The sequence below is a fragment of the Malus domestica genome, chromosome 15 (assembly GCF_042453785.1).
Source record: "Malus domestica chromosome 15, GDT2T_hap1".
Lineage (NCBI taxonomy): Eukaryota > Viridiplantae > Streptophyta > Magnoliopsida > Rosales > Rosaceae > Malus > Malus domestica.
In genome coordinates, this window is record NC_091675.1 from 21765468 (window position 1) to 21789146 (window position 23679).

Genomic DNA, 23679 nt, shown 5'->3' on the forward strand with positions numbered 1-23679 from the left:
ATTTTGATAATCCTCTTGATTAAATTGGAACTTGATTATTTAATGAGATGATGGTTGTCCCTAGACTTGAATTATCTGTAATAACTCTTTGAGCTTTTGAACACCAAAAAAAAAAAAAAAAAAAAAAAAACCCTTCTTTGAGCTAGTTTTTGAGGTGATCTAAGATTGTGGTGCTTAAAAAAAAAAACAGTTATTAAAAAATCTGGAACATTTAGGTGGAAATGTTATGTTTTTTATTTTATATATCATTGGGTTGAAATGTTAAAAAAACAAAAGGAGTTTAGATCACTATATAAATAAACATATAACCCTAGACTTGTAAACAGGTTGGGTTGAACTCGACCCGTTAATAGGTCATCCAAATTCAACACATTAAGTTAACGGATTATCCGTTTCACTTTTTAACAATTTTTTTTTTGTTTTTTGTTTTGGTGCAAGATTGAGTCTTGAGGGACTTGAGTCGTGAGGGACCTGACGGTTTTCTATTAGGACTATGCATCGCCTCTGATATATTTTGGTGCAAGATTCGATGGATTTACACCCCTGTCAATCAAGATGGATCTCAACGCCACCATTGACTTCAGGTCCTTGGGCCCTTGCCGTCAACCGTGCAGCCCATCGAAACGCAGGTTCCGATAATCTCCTTGACCGTGCCCGCGAGCTCCTTGGCCATGGATCTGTCCCTCATAAAGTTGTCGATATGACATCATCAAGGGAGATGTTGTTATTGTGCTTGAAGAGGAGGTGTTCTGCGAGGGAGGAGGCAGTGACTGCTGGAGGGAGGTGTGTTCCCAGTAGGTGAAATTACACAAAAATCTTCGATAACGGTTGTTAACGGGTTTCGTAGGTTCATCCAAAATGACTCGTTATTTAACGGTAGATTAACGGATTGACCCGTTAACCATCCGATCCGTTTATCACTCATCTGAATATTAATTTTAACGGGTCGGATCGGGTTAACAGTCGGGTTGATAATGCTAGGTGTATATAACCCCATATAAAGCTTGGATTTTAAATACCCGGGATGCTGGGCATGGAATAGTTCATATCAGAGAGCTGCGCAACGGGCAAAACATTGGATTTTCAACATCTTCCTTCTCAAAACCTATCTGTTCCCATTGAACTTCACCAACACTGCCATCTTATAGCACTTAAACCAGGCAACCACCTGACTTATGCATCTCCAAGTTTCAACTTACCATCAACTGCTTACAACAAACAATGAAGATAAAATTCTGATCCAGCACCCGTGCCTGCACGTAGAAGCTCTGGTTTCTGAAGCCGTCCTGATACGGCTACAAGAGCGTAGCAGGATTGATTTCCCGGCTCCTAATAATTCGTTCGGATGCACATTGTTCATTGGTTTAATGAAACTTTACAGAACCAGGCAAAGTACAATGAGAAAAGGGATTCAATTTTCTGAAGCACATCAAATTACATTCATATTATATATTTTTAATGAGTATGTATACAGCTGCAAAATGGAAGAAGATATATTATGAATGAAGAAAAAAGCTCACGACTTTGCTGAAATCTAGAAACCTGATAAAAAAAAAAAAAAAACTACATCAAAATTAGTCCATTATTACGAAAACCAGTCACTCCCTACCATATTTACCTGTAACATGAGGATACTTTTCCACACTTTTTAAAACCCACAAAGCGCTCCGGCCTAGAAGCAATGAGTCTTACCGGGCGAAGAGATTTGGAGACGCTGTAAGAAGCAAACCACCAGAGGCTTCATTTCTTCTTTTTCGGTATAAGGGAACTGGGTTTTGTGAACATGGATATTTTCTTTCCAAAGAATCCTGAAGTCTTTGGTGATTTCCTTTCAGTAGAATGATTTACATGGTCTCTGGATGAATCAAGGTCGGCAGATCCAGAGCACTCATGCTCATTGACATATTTGATATCTCTTAAGAGCCGTAGCACTTCCAATGCGCTTGTCATTGCTCTCTCTGTCCCATTGTTAGATAAATAGACAAGCGATGGGATAACACCCTCGTGCATGACCAACTGACAATAGTCATCACGCTGAGAGCATAAAGAAAGGAGGATATCAACAGCATGTTCTTGGTCCTCACTGCTGCCTGTCTCCAGGAGTTCAGCAATAGAAGCAATGCATCCATTACTTGCAGCAATCGAAATCCTGGCCTCTTCAGTATCACACAAATTTTTCAATATAGAAATGCAGACTCCTGAAAGAATGTCATCTTTAAAGAAAGAAACCAATTTTGGTATGCACTGCAAAGATACAATTTTTGAGCAAATGTCCTTATCTAAGGACAAATTACGTAAAATCTTAATGGCTTGTCCTTGTAAATCTTTGCTCTGGCAGTCGAGGAGTTTTAGAATGGATGTAAGTGCACCAGATTCTGAGACCTTAGGCCTGCAATACTGGTGGCCAGACACAACTTCCATTATGGCAAGAACTTCTTCTGTTACCTTTGAATCAAGATAACATGCCAGCAGACTATATGCCTCTTCACATAGATTAGGTATTCCATTTCTACAGTAGGCAGCAAAAACGAAATTAAAAGAATCTAAAAATAACTGCAGTATGGATGCGGACGTTATTGCATAACAGTTTGATGCATAAAACAGTTCACTAGGCCACAACTTAGTCATGCAAGAGTAACGAATTCCCAGCTACAAAATAAAAATTTACCTGTTTTTTCTCACAAAGGTCAGTAATAATTTAAACCCATCCCTCTGCGCTTTTGCATCATTCAGGTCATGTGCATCCCTCAAAAATTTGATGAGAGGTTCAACAAAATTCTTAGATGACATAGCATAGGAAGCTTGAGGATTGCATTTCAAATGGTTTTTGACATCTTCAACAGCCTTGCATTGGGATTCCCATTGGACTTCACCAAGTTCAGATAGAAATTGAGCACCTGTCTCGCATTTTTTAGTATACTGGTATTTCAGAGAATCATTGTCGTTCTGCACCAAACTCAAGCCATTTTCAATCTTATTGCGTGATGAATCAGAATTGTAACTGGTATCTAAGGACCCAAACGATATACAGCTGAAATCCATTTGTAGGTGTAGATCATTCATAGAACTGCCTAAACTACGAATGGAAGTGGAAGAGGTTTCCCATGAGAGGACTTCTGGTTGCATACTTGGGTCGGGAAGGACAACTCCATACTGTGTACACCACCTTGATATTAACTCCTTCATGTTAATGTTCGGAGTCAATGACAGGTTGGTTAGTTTCATATTAGTTTTTGGGCATGTATCATGACCCTCATCAAACCACTTCTGTATCCACATTTTTTCATATGTTTGACCAGAAGCAATGACAACAGGATCGAACATCATTTTGGAAGATATTCCGCACATAAATTCCTCAGGAGGTACAGCTCCATGGAACAAGTTACTTTGTGCCTTGGACTCGCCATAACCAACGTGAGGTTCAACTTCAGCATATTGATTAGATTCAAAACAATTTCCAGAATTCTCAGAAGCAAACGTTCCTTGTTGCAGCTCTAAGGCACTCTCTGTTTGCTTTCCCGTTATCAAGCTTCCATACTTCTTCAATAGATACATGAAATAAGTCAAAATTTGCTTTTTCTGAGGGTTGCTGTCACCAACTTTTTCTAGCAACTTCCTAATTGATCTTTTCTCAATTAAGATTGCCTTTGATGATGTGATATGGAGCCTCAAGGATGCAATTTGAAAAGCCTTGATTTCAGAATCCTCCCTTGGGTCTGACTGAGAAGGAACATAATGGAGCAATTCTCGGACAACCCTCCCAGCTTCTTCTTCATACGGGTCCAGTTTAAATGTTGAACCTTTAAGATCCTCAGCTATTTGAGACAGCTGCAAATGACATTTCATCATCATCTCAACCAAATAACTGTGACTTAATTGGTATGAACCAACATAGAAGATTAGAAATTAAATGAAAAAGATTAGTGACTTCGAGCCAAGCTAACTTTACTTTTAAACAATAAAACCCAGATCATTAACAAAATATGCTGCCAGAGAAAAAAAAAGAAAAAAAGAAAAGCAAGAAGAATAAGCCTACGACATCAACCTTCAACATTGTTTTGATTGATGTATAATATCTATAAAGGTTTGATGTGAGCAATGATCAATCAAAAAATGATTGTTGTACTGTTCCATGCAGGTCTATGCCCAGCACCCCATCGAAGGGAAGTGGGGTTGTGGAAAAAGGAAATACGAAAAGATGATGAAAACTTTTAGTAGGAAAAAGGGCATGTAAGTTAACAAACCTGCATCACCAACATCACTGGAACCCAGTTCTGAATTTCTCGTACACTTTGCTCCAACAAGTTCCTTGATCCTTGACATCTTGAGACCATCACATCCCCGGTAACTGCCTGCAAGTCAACCATAGAATGGCAGGTAGGTACACAGCTCATATTGGACAAACCGCACTGAGTATTTGACATCAAAAGAAATGCATTTCAACACAGCTAACCCGTAGGCGTTGGGAGTTGGACAAAGCTTCATAAAGAGAGTTTCTCAAAGGTACAAACCAGGTAGAGTTTACTAGACTCGCTGCAATGCTGAAGAAGTAGCTTGGCCTTCTCCATTCCACGATTTAACAAGCATAGAGCCTGTATTCCTGTTGAGCACCGAGGTCGAGCTGCTTCTATTTCTGGAAGTATCCTGGAGATTCTATCAACCAACCTCAGGAGTTCCGTGCACATTAAACGATGAACCTGTTATCATCAATAACAATTATGTAAAAAATCTAACTAATATGACTAAACAATTAAATAAATACACTAGAAAAATTTAAGGACACATAATCTCAAGTCTGAGGTTCCTCAGAGTATCCATTAGAATTACAAGGAAACATGATCGCTGTCACTTTCCTAAATGTATGTCTCAGTTAAATACATTCTAACATCTCCTTTTGTTTTTCCACACAATTGCAGAGATAGCATAAGGGTCATATTCTGTCATCTTGCAGAAAGATCAGTAATCTCGTGGTTTTTCTTGCCCCACTTTTTACATCTGCTAACAGCACCATATTATCTTCCTTCAAAAAATCAGCTATTGATTGTAAAAATAGAGTCATGCCTTTACCAACGGGACCAGATACCGAAAAAATGACACGCTGTGTATAAATTTGGACTTCATATTTCATACATCAAATACAAACTAGAACAATTCACAATATCATTAGTTTGAATGAGAAGAGTTGTCTCTTGTTGTAACTTGTAAGTGACAAAAGTTGATCAGACATCGATTCATAACTACATAACGAATCCATCCTCAAAGTTAAACATCCCATATGACCTAAAATAAGAGATTGATTTAGCATATTATACCTTAAAGCAATGAGGTGTCCTCGCTGCCTCCGCCACTTCAGCAGCATCGGTACCCATTCGAGAGAAATTATCTCATATCTGGGCATTCAATAAGAAAAAGACAGTTATTTTCATGTGTTTCTAACATATTATGAAAACAATCTAATATTATGCTAGAGTCACATTTCAATATTCAGCAAACATCAACCCATATGCAAAACGATGAGACTTCGGGCACAAGTTCTGAGCAAACCCCAAATTCAACACTTTACAGTTTTCGTCGTAAATGCTAAACAAGAAAAGTTGAATTCATCAAAAAGTAACACTCAACATAAAAATTAGGTTATAAAGGTTATAACATTTCCATATCAAGAACCATATGCAGAGTCTAGGGGAGCTCTTCACACAAAACCATTTTCACTTGTGTCCACCATAAAAGAATTGCGTACCGGTAACGGAATTCGGGTGCAAAACAATCATCACAGAAAAAATTTGATTAATTCAACTGGGAAATGTTCATGTTTGGATTCATTTCTGCCGCAGAGATTCACATACTAACAATCTTTATTGGGCCAATAATTCTCAGTCAACTGCTGTACCAAAAATTTCCTTTTCTCGCCTAAATTGCTAAATTCTCACAAATCATTTAACTTATGTACATATAAGACACAAATTATTAACTTCAAAAAGAAGAAATAAAAAAAGGGACTCGCCCAGTGAAGCAGAAATAGAAGTATGCTGACAAGCTTCCTCCTCAGTCTTCAGCTAAATTTTGAAAATCCTACAACCCAATTCACATACCACACCAAATATTACCTTCAAACCATTCACCTCTGAGGAACACCTTGAAATCCCCACAAAGTTGTCCAATTTCCAGCAGAATTCAGCTTCTTTCAGTGTTAAGAAGCCTTCCCAGAAATAGAAAGCAAAATAACATACGCTTGGTCTGCACAAACTATTCAGATAAACAAAACCCAGAATTAGATTCCTTTTGGCTAAACCACACCAACCAAAAAAACACCAATCAAATTAAGTAGCTTTTATATCCAAAAATGACCCAGAAAAAAAAATTATTACAATTTACAGAAAGTAAAGCATTGCTGCATGTCAAGCCCCCACAAGAAGGGCAACCAAGTCTTTGCACTAGAAAACGAAAATACTTTAATTAAAAAACCCCAACTTTTGTCTGCTAGTTTTGGAGTTCGAACAATGCTTGGAGTTTTTGTATAATGCAGAGCCTGGGGAGGAGACTCGGGAGAGCAGCAAAATACCAGTCAACGAGCATCAAGCGTTCTCGGTCGTCCACTACCAGAGACAGAGACAGAGCCAGAGAGGAAGAGTCTTCGTCTCCGAATGGGCGAGTAATTGAACGGTGAATTCTTATTAATTATTTCTATCTCGTGATTAGAGAGACATATAAGAACACCGATCGTGTGAGAGAATATCCTCTTACTTTGTGAAGTACAGTGACCGGTAAGGCTGTAAGCAGTAGTGAAAACGTAAAAGGAAGCTGACAATTTCAAATGCGCAGATCATATTAAGAAGGCTTCAAAGGGTCGTCATCATGGACAAGGATTGTCTGCCGTTTACTTCTGGTGTCCTCCCGTGCCTTTCTGTTTATGTGGTCACGGTTAAACCACGTCAATATTTTATATTATTTTTTTTATAGATATAATAAGACAAAAATAAATAGTAATATAAAATGTTGACATGACTTAACCGTGACCATACAAAACAAGAGGGAACAGAAAAGGCACCGAAAGTGGAGGGCAGACAATCCTTAGAAAAGTCTAAATTTTTTTTTAGTAAAATGAAAAAGTCTAAATAAGAAAGGGTCCCAAACCTCATTAATTGTATAACAAAGTAAGTGACTCTGATTTCCAAAAAAAAAAAAAAAAAAAAAAAAAAAAAAAAAGTGAGTGACTCTTTATTCCAGTAGCAAAAAAGAATTGAATATTTGTATTACGGCGTGGGCTTCCATCCTATCAATGATTAATTTAACATTTAATTTAAAAATATATATTTTTTGACAAAAATAATAACAATAATAATATTTGTATAACAAATAACGTTGCCGCTCCCACCAACTTCGGTGGGGTTCACTCCCCCGCCATTTTCCTCGGTTTTTCTATTGCGGTCAATTGAGCAAAAAATATTTGGTCGTCGCTATGTGGTAGTTTTTTAACACCCTCTTATTTTTACACATATTCAATATGATACGAAATGTCGTTATGACAATAAATTTAGGAAAAATTAGAATGCCCTACATATTTTTTATAGTTGTTAGATTAAACATTCATCTCTTCTAAAGATTTGATAAAGGTGCTTCACTCAATTGCCACCTCAATAATTTTCTATTTATTTAATTTCCATGTCATTAATTTAAATGCATTTATATAGAGGCATAAGGTAGCTTAGCAACTAATTGCCTATAATATAGGAATTTAATTTTCTCAATCCCCTTCTGCGCATTAAATGACATATTTTTTAATAAAATAAAAAATAATAATTAACTAATTCCTCATTTCCTTATTATCAGTATTTAAAAAAAATACTCTTTCTATTAAAATTGTATCAATAAAAAGTCTTCAATACATATTTTTTTCATGTAATATATTAAAAAATATACTTAAAACTTATGGTACATTTGAGAACAAAAGTATCGACTTTTGGTACCTTTAGATTTCAAATGTACCGAGAAACCAAATGTAACAAAAATTCAAATGTACCATAAAACCAAATGTACCCATTGTTATGTAACCTTTTTGGTACGTTTAGATTTCAAATATACAGAGAAACCAAATGTACCAAAATTTCAAATGTACCATAAAACCAAATGTGCCCATTGTCAGGTAATCCTGTTGGTACGTTTAGATTCCTATTGTACCAAAAGACCAAATGAACAAAAAATCTCAAATGTACCACAAAACAAAATGTCTCTATCAGATAATCCTTTTGGTACATTTACATTCCAAATGTACCAAGAAATACAAAAAATCAAATCCACTATAAAATTAAATGTGTCCATATTATAGGTAACTAGACGTACCTATATAATCAAACAAATCTTTACTATGTGTTCGGTCTTCTAAATAATAAAATTTGACAATTTTGTTTATAAATATTCTACTATATTCACAAAAAAAAGTAAATATTATAACAAACAATAAAAAAATGCATAGAGATGGATAATAAATGCATAAATATAGAGTAATAGGAAAAGAAAATGAAATGCCCAGGAGATGGATAATAAATGCATAAATATAGGGATAATAGGGAATATGAACTGAAATTAATAACCAAAATTTTAGGAAAATGTTTGATCAAATTTTCAAAATGACTGTATGTTTAGTCTAAAAAATTAAAAAACGAGGCGCCTATATCAAAATGCCCCATAAATTTACGTCAAATAAATTGTTCACGTTTGTGGCAGTCCCATGTTTCAATATGATAGAACACGCTTGGAGCTCGCGATTTCTACTTTTTTTTTTTGGTAAAAGACTATTTACTACCCTCATGTTTCGTAGTTTTCAACATTTAATACATCAAGTTTTTTTCGTCTCAGAGTCATACCTAAAGTGTTAATTTTGGGACAGTCTCATACATCTGTTAGTCAAACTGTTAATTCTCCCGTTAAGTGATGACGTGGCACCCATGTGGACAATAACTGGGCACCACGTGTCATTAAAGCATCCACGTGGAAATTAAAATTTCAAAATAAAAAATAAAAAAATTGGTCTTCTTTTTCCTCCTCAACAGTCATTTCCTTCCTTATCCCTGCATTCTCTCCTCAAAATGAGTCTCAGATCCCACAACGAGTCCGAAGATGAGAACCCAAATATGCACCAACCCACCAAACTCTTAGCTCCGATTCAACTCCTCAAGGTGTGGATATATGCACCAACCCACCAAACCCTCACAGAACCCAGATCCCGCAACCGCTGGACTCGTTTAATTCAACTCTCAGCTCCGATCCACCATCGTTGACTGATTTCTTCACCATCATATCCAGTACCAGCTTTCAAAGCCATTAACCATGGGTGTGCATGCTGGAGCATTTAACCACAAGGTTAGGAAAAAAGCCGGTCGTCGATGGCGGAGATGGTGGCTGCGAAGTAGGCAAGCCGAGTGAAGGGAAGGGACGTGGCGGCAAAGGTTTGGAAGGAACTCGAGATTTGGTGGGTTTGTGCATAGGAGAGAATGGAGGGAGAAGAAGGGAGGGAGCGAGGGACAGACAGACGATTTGGAGGGTTTGGTGGGTTCCTCCCTGATTCTTGTTTTTCTTTTTTTCTTTTGTTTTTCATTCTCTTCTTCGCACAGCCAAAGATTCACAAAAGCTGAAGTGAGAAGATTCCAAGCTGTTGTTTCTAACCTTTGCAAATTCAGGTACTCCTCCTTGATTATTCATGCGATTTGGAGAGTGGGTTCAACAATTTGGGGTTATATTTTTCAAATTCTAAAGGTACAAATCTACTAGGTTTTGATCCAAAACGGTTTTGGTTGGAATCGGTTCAAGAATTTGGTATTTTCAACTATGGATCTTCTCTTTGTGAACCCAGGTGGAGGAGACCCAAATCCTCCCAATTTTCGAGAAAACTATAAAGTTAAAAGAAAAAAAAATTCAAATAAACTAATATTGGGTTTCTTTTGTGAACCCAAAAAAATTGGGGTCTCTTTCGAGATGAAAGAAAACGGAAATGGAAAAGGAAAATCAAAATGAAAAAGGAAGAAGAAAGGAAGAAAAGAGACCGGAGGGCAGAGAAAAGAAAAGGCCAAGAACTACAACATCGCCGCTGTGGTAGTGGGTCCAGGATTTGGACACAGAGGATGAGATGTCGTCGATGGCGGAGATGGTGGCTGCGAAGTAGGCACGCCGAGTGAGGGGAGGGAACTCCGCAGCAAGGATTTGAAAGGAACTCGAGATTTGGTGCGTTTGTGCAGAGAAGAGAATGGAGGGATAAGGGAGGAAGGGAATGTCGGGGAGGAAGAAGAAGACCAAATTTTAATTTTTTTTAATTTTTAATTTCCACGTGGACGCTTTAATGACACGTGACGCCTAATCATTGTCCATATAGGCGCCATATCATCAATTAACGGGATAATTAATAGTTTGACTAACGGATGTATGAGACTGTCCCAAAATTAACACTTTAGGTATGACTCTAAGAAGAAAAAAATTTGATGTACTAAATGTTGAAAACTACGAAACATGAGGGTAGTAAATAGTCTTTTACCTTTTTTTTTCTTTTTTTTTTTCACATTGGGACTCTTCCACGATAAACATTTTTTCCTTTTCAGGGTTTCGCGTTCACTCTTCTTTCAGGTCCAGCCTCTCCATTTCGCCTAAAATTCTCGGAATTCGTTGATAGTTAGAATATATTCTAGATCGGGTCGATTGATTCGAACAAGTAGGTGTAACTGTAGAGTTCTATGACGGCGAACTCAACAGAGTCAGTTATAGCGATCTCGCTACTATGAAAAAATATGATAAACGTGCTCAATTGGGTGAGATTTTTGAATTAGATCGTGCTACTTTGAAATCCGATGGTGTTTAAGAACTATCTTTGTAACCCTATAATGTTTCACTTTATGCTCCTACCTAATATCTGGATATACCAAGAAAGATATATATATCCAGAATTAACGCATTCATCATAGTTAGAAGTGCCAGCTCTGTATCAAGTCATAGTCGTTACTTTAGTAACAACATAACAGAGACAGTCAATCAATATAAATTGATTTGAAATATGATTATTTTTCTCCTAAAAATCTTTTCAATTCCTCTTGAAATTTTATAGCTTAGACCTAAATCAAATTTAATTTGAGTAAAGATGCGAAATCCACCCCCCTTAATTGACTAATTTAGGACCATTGTTCAACAAAGCTTGTTTAGTGGCTTCCTTCGGTTTTTAGTTGATTACAATGTTGTAAACTGATAGTTTTGCTACTAGAAACTATTAATTTTTATTCGTGATGATTTTTTATTGAAATTTTACTTCTTAGAGTTTAGTGTATGATAAAAAAAAAAATGCTTAGTATATATATGAAGGGCCCCATCTTAAATTCTCACTCCTGCATCCAAATCTCCGGATCGGCCAATGGCCATGTTGTCGTACAGAATAAAGATATATATGTTTAGGAATTAGATCCTCTCCAGATTTTTTTATTGGGGATCTTTGGAATCCATTAATAACAACTGTCGTGTGGTGTCAATATTTTTTTTAATTTTTAAATACAAAACGAAGATATTTTACTTTTTAAAATATAAAAAGTATTCAACGGTGGCTGCATGATCTTTGATAATCAGTTGGTATTAATTGATTCTTAGGAACTCTAATGAGAAGATCCGGAGATGATCTAATTCCATATATTTAATGCCGTAGGGATTTGGCTCCAAATTTTAGTTATGATTTCCTTGGCTTTTGGCCTTTGGATTTTGGCTTTTGGGTAGCTTTACTAAAAGCAAAAGGAGCCTCTAAAAGTGAATAAGTAATGACATGTCGGTTTTTTTTTTTTTTTAATATAGACGTATAGGGTCTATTTGAAGAGAAATTTTTAGTTGTGACGGGAACATGAATGGTACATCAAGTATTTTTATGCAAGTGGTGAAAAATTTTAATTTTTAAGTTGTTAACTTTTTAATACACATAACCCATCATTTATATAAGAACACATAATATACCATCTCGTGTGACAGTCACACTGAAAAATCTCTCCTACTTGAAAGCTTAATTACAGAGAAGAAAATTTGAACCCTAGTCCTTATTAAGAACATCTATGCCCATCACGACACAAAGAAGCATGCGTAGAAGAGTTTATAGAAGATATAGAAGATTGTTACGATCAGTCTTCAACTCCAAATTTTATTAAGAAACATTTATGGCTCATCGCAACACAAGGAAGCATCATAAATTGATAAATAGAAGAGTGCTATGATCAGTATTTTCAATCATTTGATGTGTGAAAGTTTGGCATGCATTAAATTATTTATGGTCAAGATTTGCGGGCGATACGACATTTGATGATGCATATGCCACTTCTTGGAAAGAGCATGTGAAGCCAACCTATATTTTTCTAATCACTCGGGATTGGTTTGGTATTGTTATACTTTGAAAAAATATTGTTTATGCTGTGTTGTAAGAATAAGCTTATTTTTACTACTTCACGTTTTCATCTTTTTTTTACCTAAAACTGTAAAAATAAGCTGTTTTTAAGTATTTACCAAATACCTTTTTAAGCTCATCTTTTTTTTATACTCATTTTTTTTATAAAATCATCTAAGTACCAAACCAGTACTCAGTCTCATTTGAGCCTAACCCGTGTTAAAAAAAGTCTTCTAATAATGTTCTCATCTAGATATTTATCTTAAGGTAAATCTTCCCAATCTTTTAATTTGGTGGGTCAACACTAAATACTGACTGACATTAGTGTTTGTTTTATACAAGAAACAATATAGAAGAACATTTATATAACATCGTGAACCTTTTTATGCGTTTCTCGTTACTACTTGACAAGTGAGTGAAGTAAACGCAAAATAAAGATGGAGAGAATTTACCGTATAATTAGGATTAACTGTTTTGCATTTACATCACTCACTCGTCAAATAACTAATTAACTGGCTAGAGCCGTACGTGAGAGACAAACCTGATGCCATCGTTGTTCTACACCAGTCATGTCACAGCCCGTTCCGAATATTTAATTTCGACGATGTGAATTGACTATTGTACCCTTGGACATGAGTGTTGTGGTGTGTGTTATGCATGTTAGGGGTGGTTCAAACTTGCATTTTTCCTTAATTTTTGGACAAAAATTGGACTAAGTTTATGTGGTTTTGGTTGGTGACCCACGTGGACCACTCACACACACACACCCTTCCTTTCTCTTCTCTCCCGTGCTCTCTCATCTCTCGGACTCACTCTCTCTCTCCTTCCCTCATGTACGGACAACATTAAATCCATAAGAAAACTTGCAGATCAAAGGTTTAAAGAACACTATTGTGTTCCTGAGGTTCATACGAGTTGAATGGTACCATTTTTAGGTAAGAACTCCTTCGAAAACCCTAGTTTCCTTGATCTCCGATTATGGCACTATTCATGCAAACGTAAAATCTTATGTTTTGGGGATTTCAAGCTTATAGTTAGCTTAAGGAGGTCCTCACGAGGTTAGGAGTGGTTCGTTGGAAGAGTTTGGATGTCAGAATAGCGAAAACGGCGAGTTGCAGGTTTAACCGAAATATCGATGAGTTTTCCGGCGAATCTCGTGGGATTTAGGTCCTAAAACTGGTATGGGTTTGTTCTAATTGTTCTAAGCTTCATTTTGACATAAATTTTTTGAAATTTGGTTGAATATCGAGTGAGATATCAAGGTTTTAAAATTACCCAGTTTCCGGCGCCGGTGACGGTCGTCGGAGGTTTGAGGTTAGGGATGACGGAATATTCCGTCAACTTTGACGGAATATTCCAACGGCATTAGTTAACTTTAATGGATTCCGTTACTATTTAACGGAATATTCATAATGGCGTCACTGTTGCCGTTGGTGTGCCAGGCACGTGCCCGCGCATGGGTGGCGAGTCTGGCCGTGCCTTGGCCGGCGCGTGGGTGGTCGAAAATTTTTTCTAAAAATATGGGGATGTTCGTGGAGTTGTGTAGATCACGTTGATATATTCAAAAACTCCATTTGAGCATTGTATGAGAAATTATTAGCTAGTTTTGTCTATGTACTTTAAATAACGTTTTTATAGTTAATTCGCATATAGGTGAGACTTATCCCGAGGACAAGCACGTTCAAGGGCGACTCGGGGGCTACGACCCTTCGACATACCAGTGTGTGGGCTTTTGGTTTTCAGTATATATTTATATACTTGACATTTTCCTAGAAAATATGTTTAAATGAGATTATGCCTTGAATGCCATGCATATGAATTTATATTTCGTATATGAATTGGTATATGATGCATTATATATAATTGTGGTGTTGTGGACACTCAGGTAAGCTCAGTTGAGTTATGTTTAGTTATGTGAATTATCGATGGTGTGATATGTGATTGAATAACGTTGAGCTCATAAAACTGCACCTAGGGTGATTGTGATTTAGCCAGAGATATGGCACAGACCTGTATATTAATGTCACCTCCCGCACCATATGCTCACATTGTATTCAATTTAGGTGCATAGTCTTGTCATACAGACCTTTACTATGGTTCTGACTCGTAGGTGACTAGCGATTTATTGCCCAGCTGTTATGTGAGAGTAGTATTGAGCATAATTATATTACACCCAGCATTATCGTATAGACCTTTTCATTTGGTTCCAACTCTTGTGCAGTATAGTACCGTATAGGTTATTGTAGTGACTCCGGCTAGATTGACTTATGAGCTATGAATTCAGCCGTACAAACTACCACAGGGGTTCTGGCTAATATGTTATATTTCTATGAAGTTATTCTCACCTGAATTACTTACTCTGTTATATCTTGACATGGCACACATATGAATATGATTATGTGAAGCATGAATTGAGTTGATATATTTCATATATATTTATGTATATGCTTATATTCTAATTCTGGGAAAAAATTATACATGTTTTACAGCGAGGGGTTAGAAATGTTGATAAATGAAATGGTTTTGTAAAACATTTGTTTTTGCCCACTCACGTTTTTTGTTTTGCGCCCTTCCAGGTTTTAGGTAAGCTTGTTGTTGCTGGGTACGAGGATTTCGGTGTTCTGACATATTAAAATAATTGTAGGACATCTTATGGTACTGTATAACTAATACTTGTCCTACTGGACTGCACCTAGACTTGCTATGCTCTGATTAGGAGTATTTACTTTTGTATCTTACTCTTAACACTTTCTATTTATTAGTGCACTCTAGTAGTTTCATTTTTTTAATTATTCATGTTTCTTATCCTTATTGCTTCCGCATTGTGCACATGACTACATCACCCTCACGTGACGGCCAGCATGCCTTGATCTCGGTCGGAGTGTGTCAAGTCAAATCTTCGTTGAAAAGCTTATAAATCTTCATCTAATACTAACGAGGTTTCACATTATTCGCATTTTTACTTTCTTTTCAGACGTATGTTTTTGAAGTTGAAACAAATTCATGTAAAGAATGCTTTTTTCTTCTTCATGTACATACAATGGTAGTTGGGCAGGGCATATATAATTCAATATAGCACCTCAAATGCAAGAGTAAATGCTCTTTAACTATTTGAGTTGTAATTTTTTTATTACTATAATGTTTTGAATCTCAGTTGATGTGACAAACTTAGAATAATGCTTGTCACATCAAAATTTTGCACTAAATGATGTGACACTAATTAAATTGTACTTTAATTACAGTTGGATTTGATTAATAATTGTAATAAAAATTTATATGATGTAGAATGTGGCACACAATTTGGTATACAAATTTGATGCATGAATTTGGTGTGTGTAGCCAAGCTTTTTGGTTTCATTTGTTTATGTCTAGAGCCAACATCATTAATTTATGGGTGGTGTGACATACATCAAATTCATGTATCAAATTTGTGTACTAAATGATGTGATACATTCTACATAATATAAATTTAAATTTCAACTTGAATTAAAATAAATATTTAAGTGATGACATATTATTTGGTGTAAAAATTTGATATACTTAACATTATTCTTAATTTATTTACAATTTACAGAAATGTTACGCGCCACATAAATTAGTTTTAAAGAATCGGCAAATTTCCAAAATGTTTACTTGTAACAAAAGCCATCGCATATTTTAGTTTTTCTCGAAAGACTAAACCAAGTCTTTTACTAAAAAAATAAAATAAAATAAACCAAGTCTAACAGCTTAAATCAGAAGATTAAGATGCAACAGTTTCTAGCATTATCTTTAAGACAGGTCAACCTCACCTTTCAATTCCATGATTTGAGTATAAAACAGTTGGAGTGTGTTATCTACATACTTCTTTTTATTTCATACATACTATCTTAATTTAGTCGAATCGACTTAATTAAAGAAGATTAAATAACAAAAATTAATAAAAATATGTGAAAAATAAAACAAAATGTGTGGATAGTACAACACAAAAACAGAAATATGCTCTGAAGGAATGAGGCATCGATCGTGCATGATACATAAATGGGTTTGGGCCTTTTTAAGGCCCAAAAAAATGACGTTTTGATATTCAGTTCATGTTTTTAAAGTTTTCTGAAGAAAATATCAAAGAAAAAAAAATTGAATAAAAATGTAAGACCCCATCTTAGGCCTAAAGGGCCGCCGTGCATTGCATGCAAATTGAAACCCTAAACGGACTATACCTAAGCATGATTTTCCCGCACATCAATTTTTACAAATGAACTGTTGAGATTTAACTAAATTCGTTTTTTATTTGTTGATAACTAAATCCGTACTTTATTGTCTTTTTAATGCTTAGTAGAACAAAGCTTCTATACCTAATTAAAAGAACCTATATGGTTGTCTAGTCGACCGACTCGATCTGCAATGTTGTAGCAAACATTTCATGGCTCCACAAATCAACACATGCACGCATGCATGCAGGTTGGCTACAGGAGGAAACCAAACCTCGGTTCACCTCAGAACCAAAATCAGCAACTCCAAAAAGCCTAGATATGCATGGTTCGACAAACAGTACCATTGCAGAAGCAAATTTTGATAATTTATATATGGAGTCACTTAGAAGAGCTTTTGGCTTAGTTCTCAGCATGAGCTGCATCATGATGAATCAAGTCAGGCCTCACAACATATATCCTCACAATAATTATGTTGTTGTAAAATCGATGGTGTATGCAGTGGAATAAATGAAACAAGACATAAAATTTACGAGGTTCCTCTACAGTCAGTGTGATTGGAGTACGTCATCGGGACATCAGTGGTGCTTTCATTATAATTTGGGATAAAGGAGTACAAAGATAACTCTCTATATTATCTCTCTATTCTTCCTCTCTTCTCAGCCATGTTGCTTCTATGCTCATTTGTATCTCTCCTCCTTCTTCACCTTTCATTCATTTTATAAGCAAGGAGAACACTATTCACTTTACAAATTTTCCACAAATGAATAGTGAAAATACTGTGCATAAATAGTAACAAAACATTCATGTGGGCCATCCACATATTATTCACAACACTCCTTCTTGGATGGCCACAAGTCTTCGATTGACTCGTTAAAATCTTGATCTATTTTGGATGCTCCCCCTGATGAGTATCTCCCCCTGATTTCAAATCATTTAGGCTCATCGTTGATCATTCTGCTTCAGTCTCTTAGCAAGAAGAGTTGCCGAAAGTGGTGCTTTACTTGTTGTTAACTTTCCATAGGCTTGTTCTTGAACTGGGCTGGATGGTCTTCTGATTTCCTCCAAAAGTCTGAATTTACTTCATTTATCTGGAGCTAAATTTGATTCAAGGGTGGTGGACACTTGATCTTGAATCAGACTTGTGATATCTTCAAGGACCTTAGAGACTTGATTTTGAATGAAATTGGACCATGAGGAGCTTCACGTGGCAAGTGATCTTCGACTTTGTCGAAAATGAATCAACACGTGTTTGTTGCGCTTGTCTCCACATGTTTCAATGTATCATTTTCGCTTGCCTTATCTGTTCCCCTTGCATAAGTGGTATTTTCCCTAGTTTTCCCTCATGCATGTGTGGCATATTCTCTTGTAGTATTTGTCCACTGATGCAGAAGTGGAATGCAACCCTTACATTTGAATGGTTCATCACTTCTTTGTGACTCATCCATGTGTGGCAGCGGAAGTTTGATTGGAGGTTCCGACATATTGCTTTCTTTATCCTTGTCTTTGCAGGTAAGAACAAGGACAAAGGAAAGGACAAGGCGAAAACATGATATGAGATACTCTTTCTTTCGACCCTGATGATATGAGATACTCTTGCTCTGGTGTGACTTGTTTTGAAGAAGTATTCTCGGAGAGGAAGAAAACTGAGTATTTCGAGATGCTTTGTTGAAGATGCATTCTCGGAGATGAGGAAAAGTTAGGTATTCTTGCAGGTCTGCCTTGTTATGGAGAACGGAGGTCGACATATATAGAGATTTCCTAAGAGCAAGTAGTGGTGTTCTGCCTTTACTCTTGTCAGCAACTGTGGTGTAATTAGAACAGTAAGATTTACGCGTTTTCAACTTTGTCAGATATCTTTGACAAAGTTTCACACGATATCCGAAAAAGATGAGATTGAGTCTGAAAAATGCCAACAAACTTTATTTAGGAAAATCTGGCTTTTGAAATTTGGAGAGCGATGCCTCTTCGATCTCTGAACAAGTGGCTCAGTTGCCTCTTCTTTTATAGAGATATCAATTGTGTTCAAAAGTATGTTAAAAAAGTTGCTGCCTATAGAAAATTTCCTCTTCTTACACTTCTGAGATTTTATTTGACCTCAGTTTTCCTTCATCATTTATGAAAATGGCTTGCCCATCTAACATTTGCTTAAATTTGAGTCTTATGAGTGATATAGACGAGCAACGTCATGATAATATATGGCGCCCGTCCTTCTAATCTTCTAATCTCTTACTGTTGGGGACTTTGTGATGAAGAATAACATAACTGCTATTGTGGTAGCTAGGAATCTTCTCACTCCAAAAGATAATAGAATCCTTTCAAAATGGTCTGATAAGTCAGCCGTTTAAGACTCATTGGTTCTCAGTGTTCAGTGTGCTGGCTTTATATCCAATATGGGTCAACGCTTACTTGCTCAAACTCGTCAAGTTGAATCATTGATGGTTGAGGTGGCAAGTCTTAAATAATAGATCAGAAGCCTCAAGCACGAGAATAAAACGTTACACGTGCTTGCAAATAATTACTTTACAAGCATGAAAAGAAAGCTCGACCAGCTGCAGGAATCTGAAAGTCAGATTCAAAGTGATCACCAGAAGTTCGTTGCTAGATTCCGAAAGCAACTGATGCCTTCCCCTTTTAGTGTTTTGCTAAGTACTGGGGTGCCACATGATCAATCTCCAATGCCTCCCCCTTATGGGGTACTGCCGAGCACTAAGGTTTCACATGAGCAACCTTTGTGAAGGCTTCATCCTGTTTGTTTGTTTTAACTTATATGAATGCACATATCTGTAATTTCTCGAAGATATTAATATATAAGCTTTACAATAAAACATATACTTCACTAAGATGTGGTACTTTTGGACCAAATATTAATTTATCTTTACCCTCATGAAGATAAATGATCATTCTTAGTGTCGACATCATTTGAGTATTCAACTCATAATCTTAAATCCATATGATTCTTTAATATCATAAACATCATGGATAAGATTCCTGTTGGCATATTGTTCGATCTGCAGTTCGAAACAATATTTCTCTCAACACTCTATATTTTTTCTAGACTATTCGGGAGTTTCAATTTAATATCATCAACTCTTCAGAAGTTCTAATTTAATGTCATTGACTCTTGCAAGAGATTTTAGTATGTTGCAACAATATCATAATGATAGTACTCACTAAGGCAATTTATACCATCCATTGGTATTGAGTACATAATTTATGCTTTACCCTTCGAGGGCTTACTTCAAGCAATTTGAATCCTTCAGGGATTTTTTACACTTCATGACACATTTTCCTTTGGAATTTACATGTATACTTGAGGGATTTACTTATGGATATATGATGTGGGCGACTCATAACCCTTCGTATATAATTCTCCATTCATATGAACTCGTTTACAAGTTTGTGTCATATCATGTGAGTGTAATTCACTGTATTACAAATGCCCAATATAACCTTCATGGTTCAACATCTTTTGGCTATTTGTATTATATTCAAATATATAGGTCCATTTTTCCACGTTCTTACAAAATTGTAATGGAATTGCCTTTCTCCATTTTGGCCAATAATTTTGTTGATGAAAAAGAACGGGACTCAATATCAACATAGCTCATTGAAGAATTTAGTAGCTACTTATAAAAACCAAAATGACCATTGGTTATCATCAATCCGTGATCCTATATTCTCATGTGCATGCGCATGTATAAAAACGTTTCATTTCTTTGGACCATTGCCTCTTCAAGGGCATTACACTATCTCTTCCAAGATAGTCATAGTTTAGAGAATGTGGATTATAACCTCCTCTAGAGCGTTATAGAGCTTGTATTTTAATCTTCACTTCTAGGAATTGAGTCATACATCTATCATGCTTCATGCATGAGACATCAACATTCCCATGTCCGCAGATTGTCGTATATCCATACGGTAATTGTCATGCTTCTGGCATGCAACATTTATGCTTCGGGAATGAAATAGTTTAGGAGTGCCATATTCTTCCTCTTTCGGAAGACATAATCTTTTTGAGTCTTAGGTCTGCCTCGCTTTAGGCGTGCAACAGAGAAATCATTTGCAGCCTCATTATTTTTGTCCAACAAGGACATCAATTCTTGTAGGCACATTTGCAACAAATATATGTGATTTCATCACTTTCTTGCATCATTAAATACATCTGGCATTTGATTGATACATCATTGCATCATTCAAGTATTCTTACTTCATTTTCATGTTGATTGCTTCGTGAATCAAAATAAGACAAATTCTCTTCGTTCTTCTGGAACAGTCTTTTCTCATTATTCTGTTGGAATGATATTTTTTCTTCGTTCTTCTAGAATGATGTTATTTTCTCCCCCTAACGGCGGAAAAATTGTCTTATCAAAATGATAGTCCGCAAACCCCGAGGTAAACATATCCCCAGTCAAGAGTTCCAAAATTGAATGATAGATGATGTTCAACATCAATGCCTAATCCGCGATGATGCCTCATTTCAGTACGTTGTGACAGTGCAATAGGCACATAGATAACACAATCAAAAACTCGTAAATGTATAATGTTTGGCTAGTTCTCAAACACGAGTTGTAGTGAGAACTATTGATGGTTGGTAACATGTCTCAACTGAGTTAATAATGCATCATGCAAAATAGCATGTACCCATGTAAAAACTGGCAATTTTGTTTTCATGAGCAGAGTGCGGGTAATCAATTTCATCCCTTAATAAAGGCTTCTGCTAAACCATTTTGAGTATAAAGGTAAAGGGAAGTTTAACAATAATCTAGGACAAAGGTATTATAATTCCAAGCCTGTGGTACATGATTTTGCTCTTGGAATTCTTGGGACTCCATCTTCATTCAACAGTGGTGCATCTTCTTCAAATGTTATCTGTCAGATTTGCTCTAAACAAAGACAGTCTGCTTTAACTTGTAACTTTAGATATGTTGAGCCTGTTGAGCCTTGTCAAATCTGTGACAGGAAAAATCATATTGCAAGAACTTGCTTCTTTAGGAATAAATCTCCTAATCAAGTCCCACACATGGCAGCCATGAACACCACGTATTCACACTCAGTGCCATCCAATCACATGATGCATTCTGCAATGGCCAACTCTGCACCTTTGTCCACCACCACACAATATTCGCCCGAAGTTTGGCTCACTGATTCTGGGGCCACAAACCATATGACTATTGATATGAGGAATTTGAGCTTGGCATCACCATATCCAGTGATTGAAACTGTCCAGACTGCAAATGGGGAAGGTTTGCAAGCGTCTCACATAGGCACCTCTCTCTTGAGGACCTCACATCATCCTTTGAAATTGAATTCAGTTCTTTATGTGCCTAGATTGTCTCATAATCTTTTATATGTGCATAGATTATGTTTAGACAACAATTGTTGGTTAATATTCGATGCTTTCTCTTTTTGGATCCAGGACAAGGCCAGAGGGAGAATCCTATTCCAAGGAGTATGCAATAATGGACTCTATCCTATACCATCTCTTATACCACATCAATTTTCTTCAACTTAAAAAATCATGGCCTGCTTGGGAAAACTAGTCAATTCAACTCTTTGGCACAACCGATTAGGTCATCCTTCCAACTCAGTTTCTTCTACAATGCATAATAAGTCTAGCATAGTTACTGTACATGATACATCTTCTACAATGTCAAAGTTGTTTAAAGGGGAAATTTAGCAAGTTACATTTTTAGTTTGTTCAAACTAGGTCTGTGGTTCCTTTTGAGGTGATACATAGTGATTTGTGGGGTTCAGCACCTTGTCAATCTTTAGATGGGTATAAATACTATGTCCTGTTCACAGATGAATGTAGTAGATTCAGTTGGATTTTTCTCTTAATCAATAAATCAGACCCTTTCTCTACATTTGTCTATTTCTATCATTATATTTGCACTCAATTTACAACCAAAATAAAAATTATGCAAAGTGATGGAGGAGGAGAGTTTATAAGCAAAATGTTTCAAACATTTCTCACTAAACAAGGTGTTTTCCATTAGATTTCTTGTCCCTATACCCCTGAACAAAATGGGTTAGCTGAACGTAAACATAGGCACATTGTAGAAACTTCCTTTACATTGTTGCAAACTGCTCATTTACCTCCATTATTTTGGACTTATACCTGTCATACAACAACCTACTTAATTAATAGAATGCCAACTATTGTTCTTCATAACAAATCACCCTTTGAATTACTATATGATGCTATCCCTAAACTTTCTCACTTAAGGGTATTCAGTTGTTCTTGCTATCCTCTCCTTAAACCATATAATATTTCCAAATTACAACCTAAAACCTCTCGATGCTTATTTTTGGGATATGATGCTCACTATAAAGGGTAAATCTGTTATCATCTGGAAACCAAAAAGACCTACATTTCTAGACATGTCATATTCAATGAACTTGAGTTTCCATTTCCATTCCTATCTGTTTACCTAAAGCTCAAATTATTGCTCCCACTCTATTACTTGACAATGCACCACTACCAACTCCAAATCTTCAAAATGTTCTTGTTTCACCAGTTTCAAATTCTAGAGTGCACACTTCATCTACACCTAGAGATACTCTATCTATTAGATCTCGGTCACCTCAAATACATGCACAACCATCTCCAACACATAGTCAATCACCTCAAATGCATACAGAGTCATGTCACAGGTCTATTGAGTCCCCAGATGTATTGCAGACTCCTAGGTCTTATGATACTAATACCCCAACCACACCACAGTCCATTATTGCTGCTCCATCTCCCTCTTCATCAACTCTTATGGCATTTGAGTTCTGTCCTGAGACTCTCCAAGTAGTTCTTGAGATTCCACCTATGAATCTCTACCCAATGCAGACTCAATCCAAAAGTGGTATTGTGAAGCATAAAGCATTGTATGTATCAGTTTGTGATTCTGGAGGGGTTGATCTTACTACCACAAAGCCTGCAACATATAAGTCAGCTATGAAATAACTAGTGTGGCACGAGGCTATGAATGAAGAGATGGCAACTTTACATTCTCAAAGAACTTGGAGTCTAGTGGATCTTCTACACAATAAGAATCTTGTTGGTTGCAAGTGGGTATTTAAAATCAAGAGGAATTCTAATGG

The 23679-nt window shown here is 36.3% G+C and overlaps 1 protein-coding gene and 1 long non-coding RNA gene across 10 annotated transcripts; one reads left to right on the forward strand and one right to left on the reverse strand.

The window, feature by feature from the left end:
- Positions 1-1415: 1415 nt before the first annotated feature.
- LOC103401148 (U-box domain-containing protein 5-like) lies at positions 1416-6825 on the reverse strand. Of its 8 annotated transcripts, XR_011576087.1 has the most exons (8): positions 6563-6825; positions 6108-6246; positions 5313-5390; positions 4512-4697; positions 4245-4352; positions 2669-3828; positions 1619-2509; positions 1416-1542 (listed from the first exon to the last, which is right to left on the reverse strand). XR_011576087.1 is itself a non-coding variant. In XM_008339862.4 (7 exons), the coding sequence occupies exons 3-7, from the start codon at positions 5367-5369 to the stop codon at positions 1741-1743; spliced, it is 2280 nt and encodes a 759-aa protein (XP_008338084.3). In that variant the 5' UTR covers positions 5370-5390; positions 6108-6246; positions 6563-6825; the 3' UTR covers positions 1416-1740. The 8 variants fall into 8 exon arrangements, 7 of the variants coding, with proteins under 7 accessions (XP_008338084.3, XP_070669748.1, XP_017178784.3 ...); XM_008339862.4 differs by having other exon boundaries at positions 1416-2509; XM_070813647.1 differs by having other exon boundaries at positions 1416-2509; positions 4454-4697; positions 6563-6803.
- A 6425-nt stretch (positions 6826-13250) lies between these two features.
- Positions 13251-15183, forward strand: LOC139192382 (uncharacterized). 2 transcript variants are annotated; one of them, XR_011576522.1, is made up of 4 exons: positions 13251-13329; positions 13422-13573; positions 14048-14114; positions 14971-15183. It is a non-coding gene; the product is annotated as an uncharacterized lncRNA (long non-coding RNA). The 2 variants fall into 2 exon arrangements; XR_011576521.1 differs by having other exon boundaries at positions 13272-13573.
- The last annotated feature ends 8496 nt before the right edge of the window (positions 15184-23679 follow it).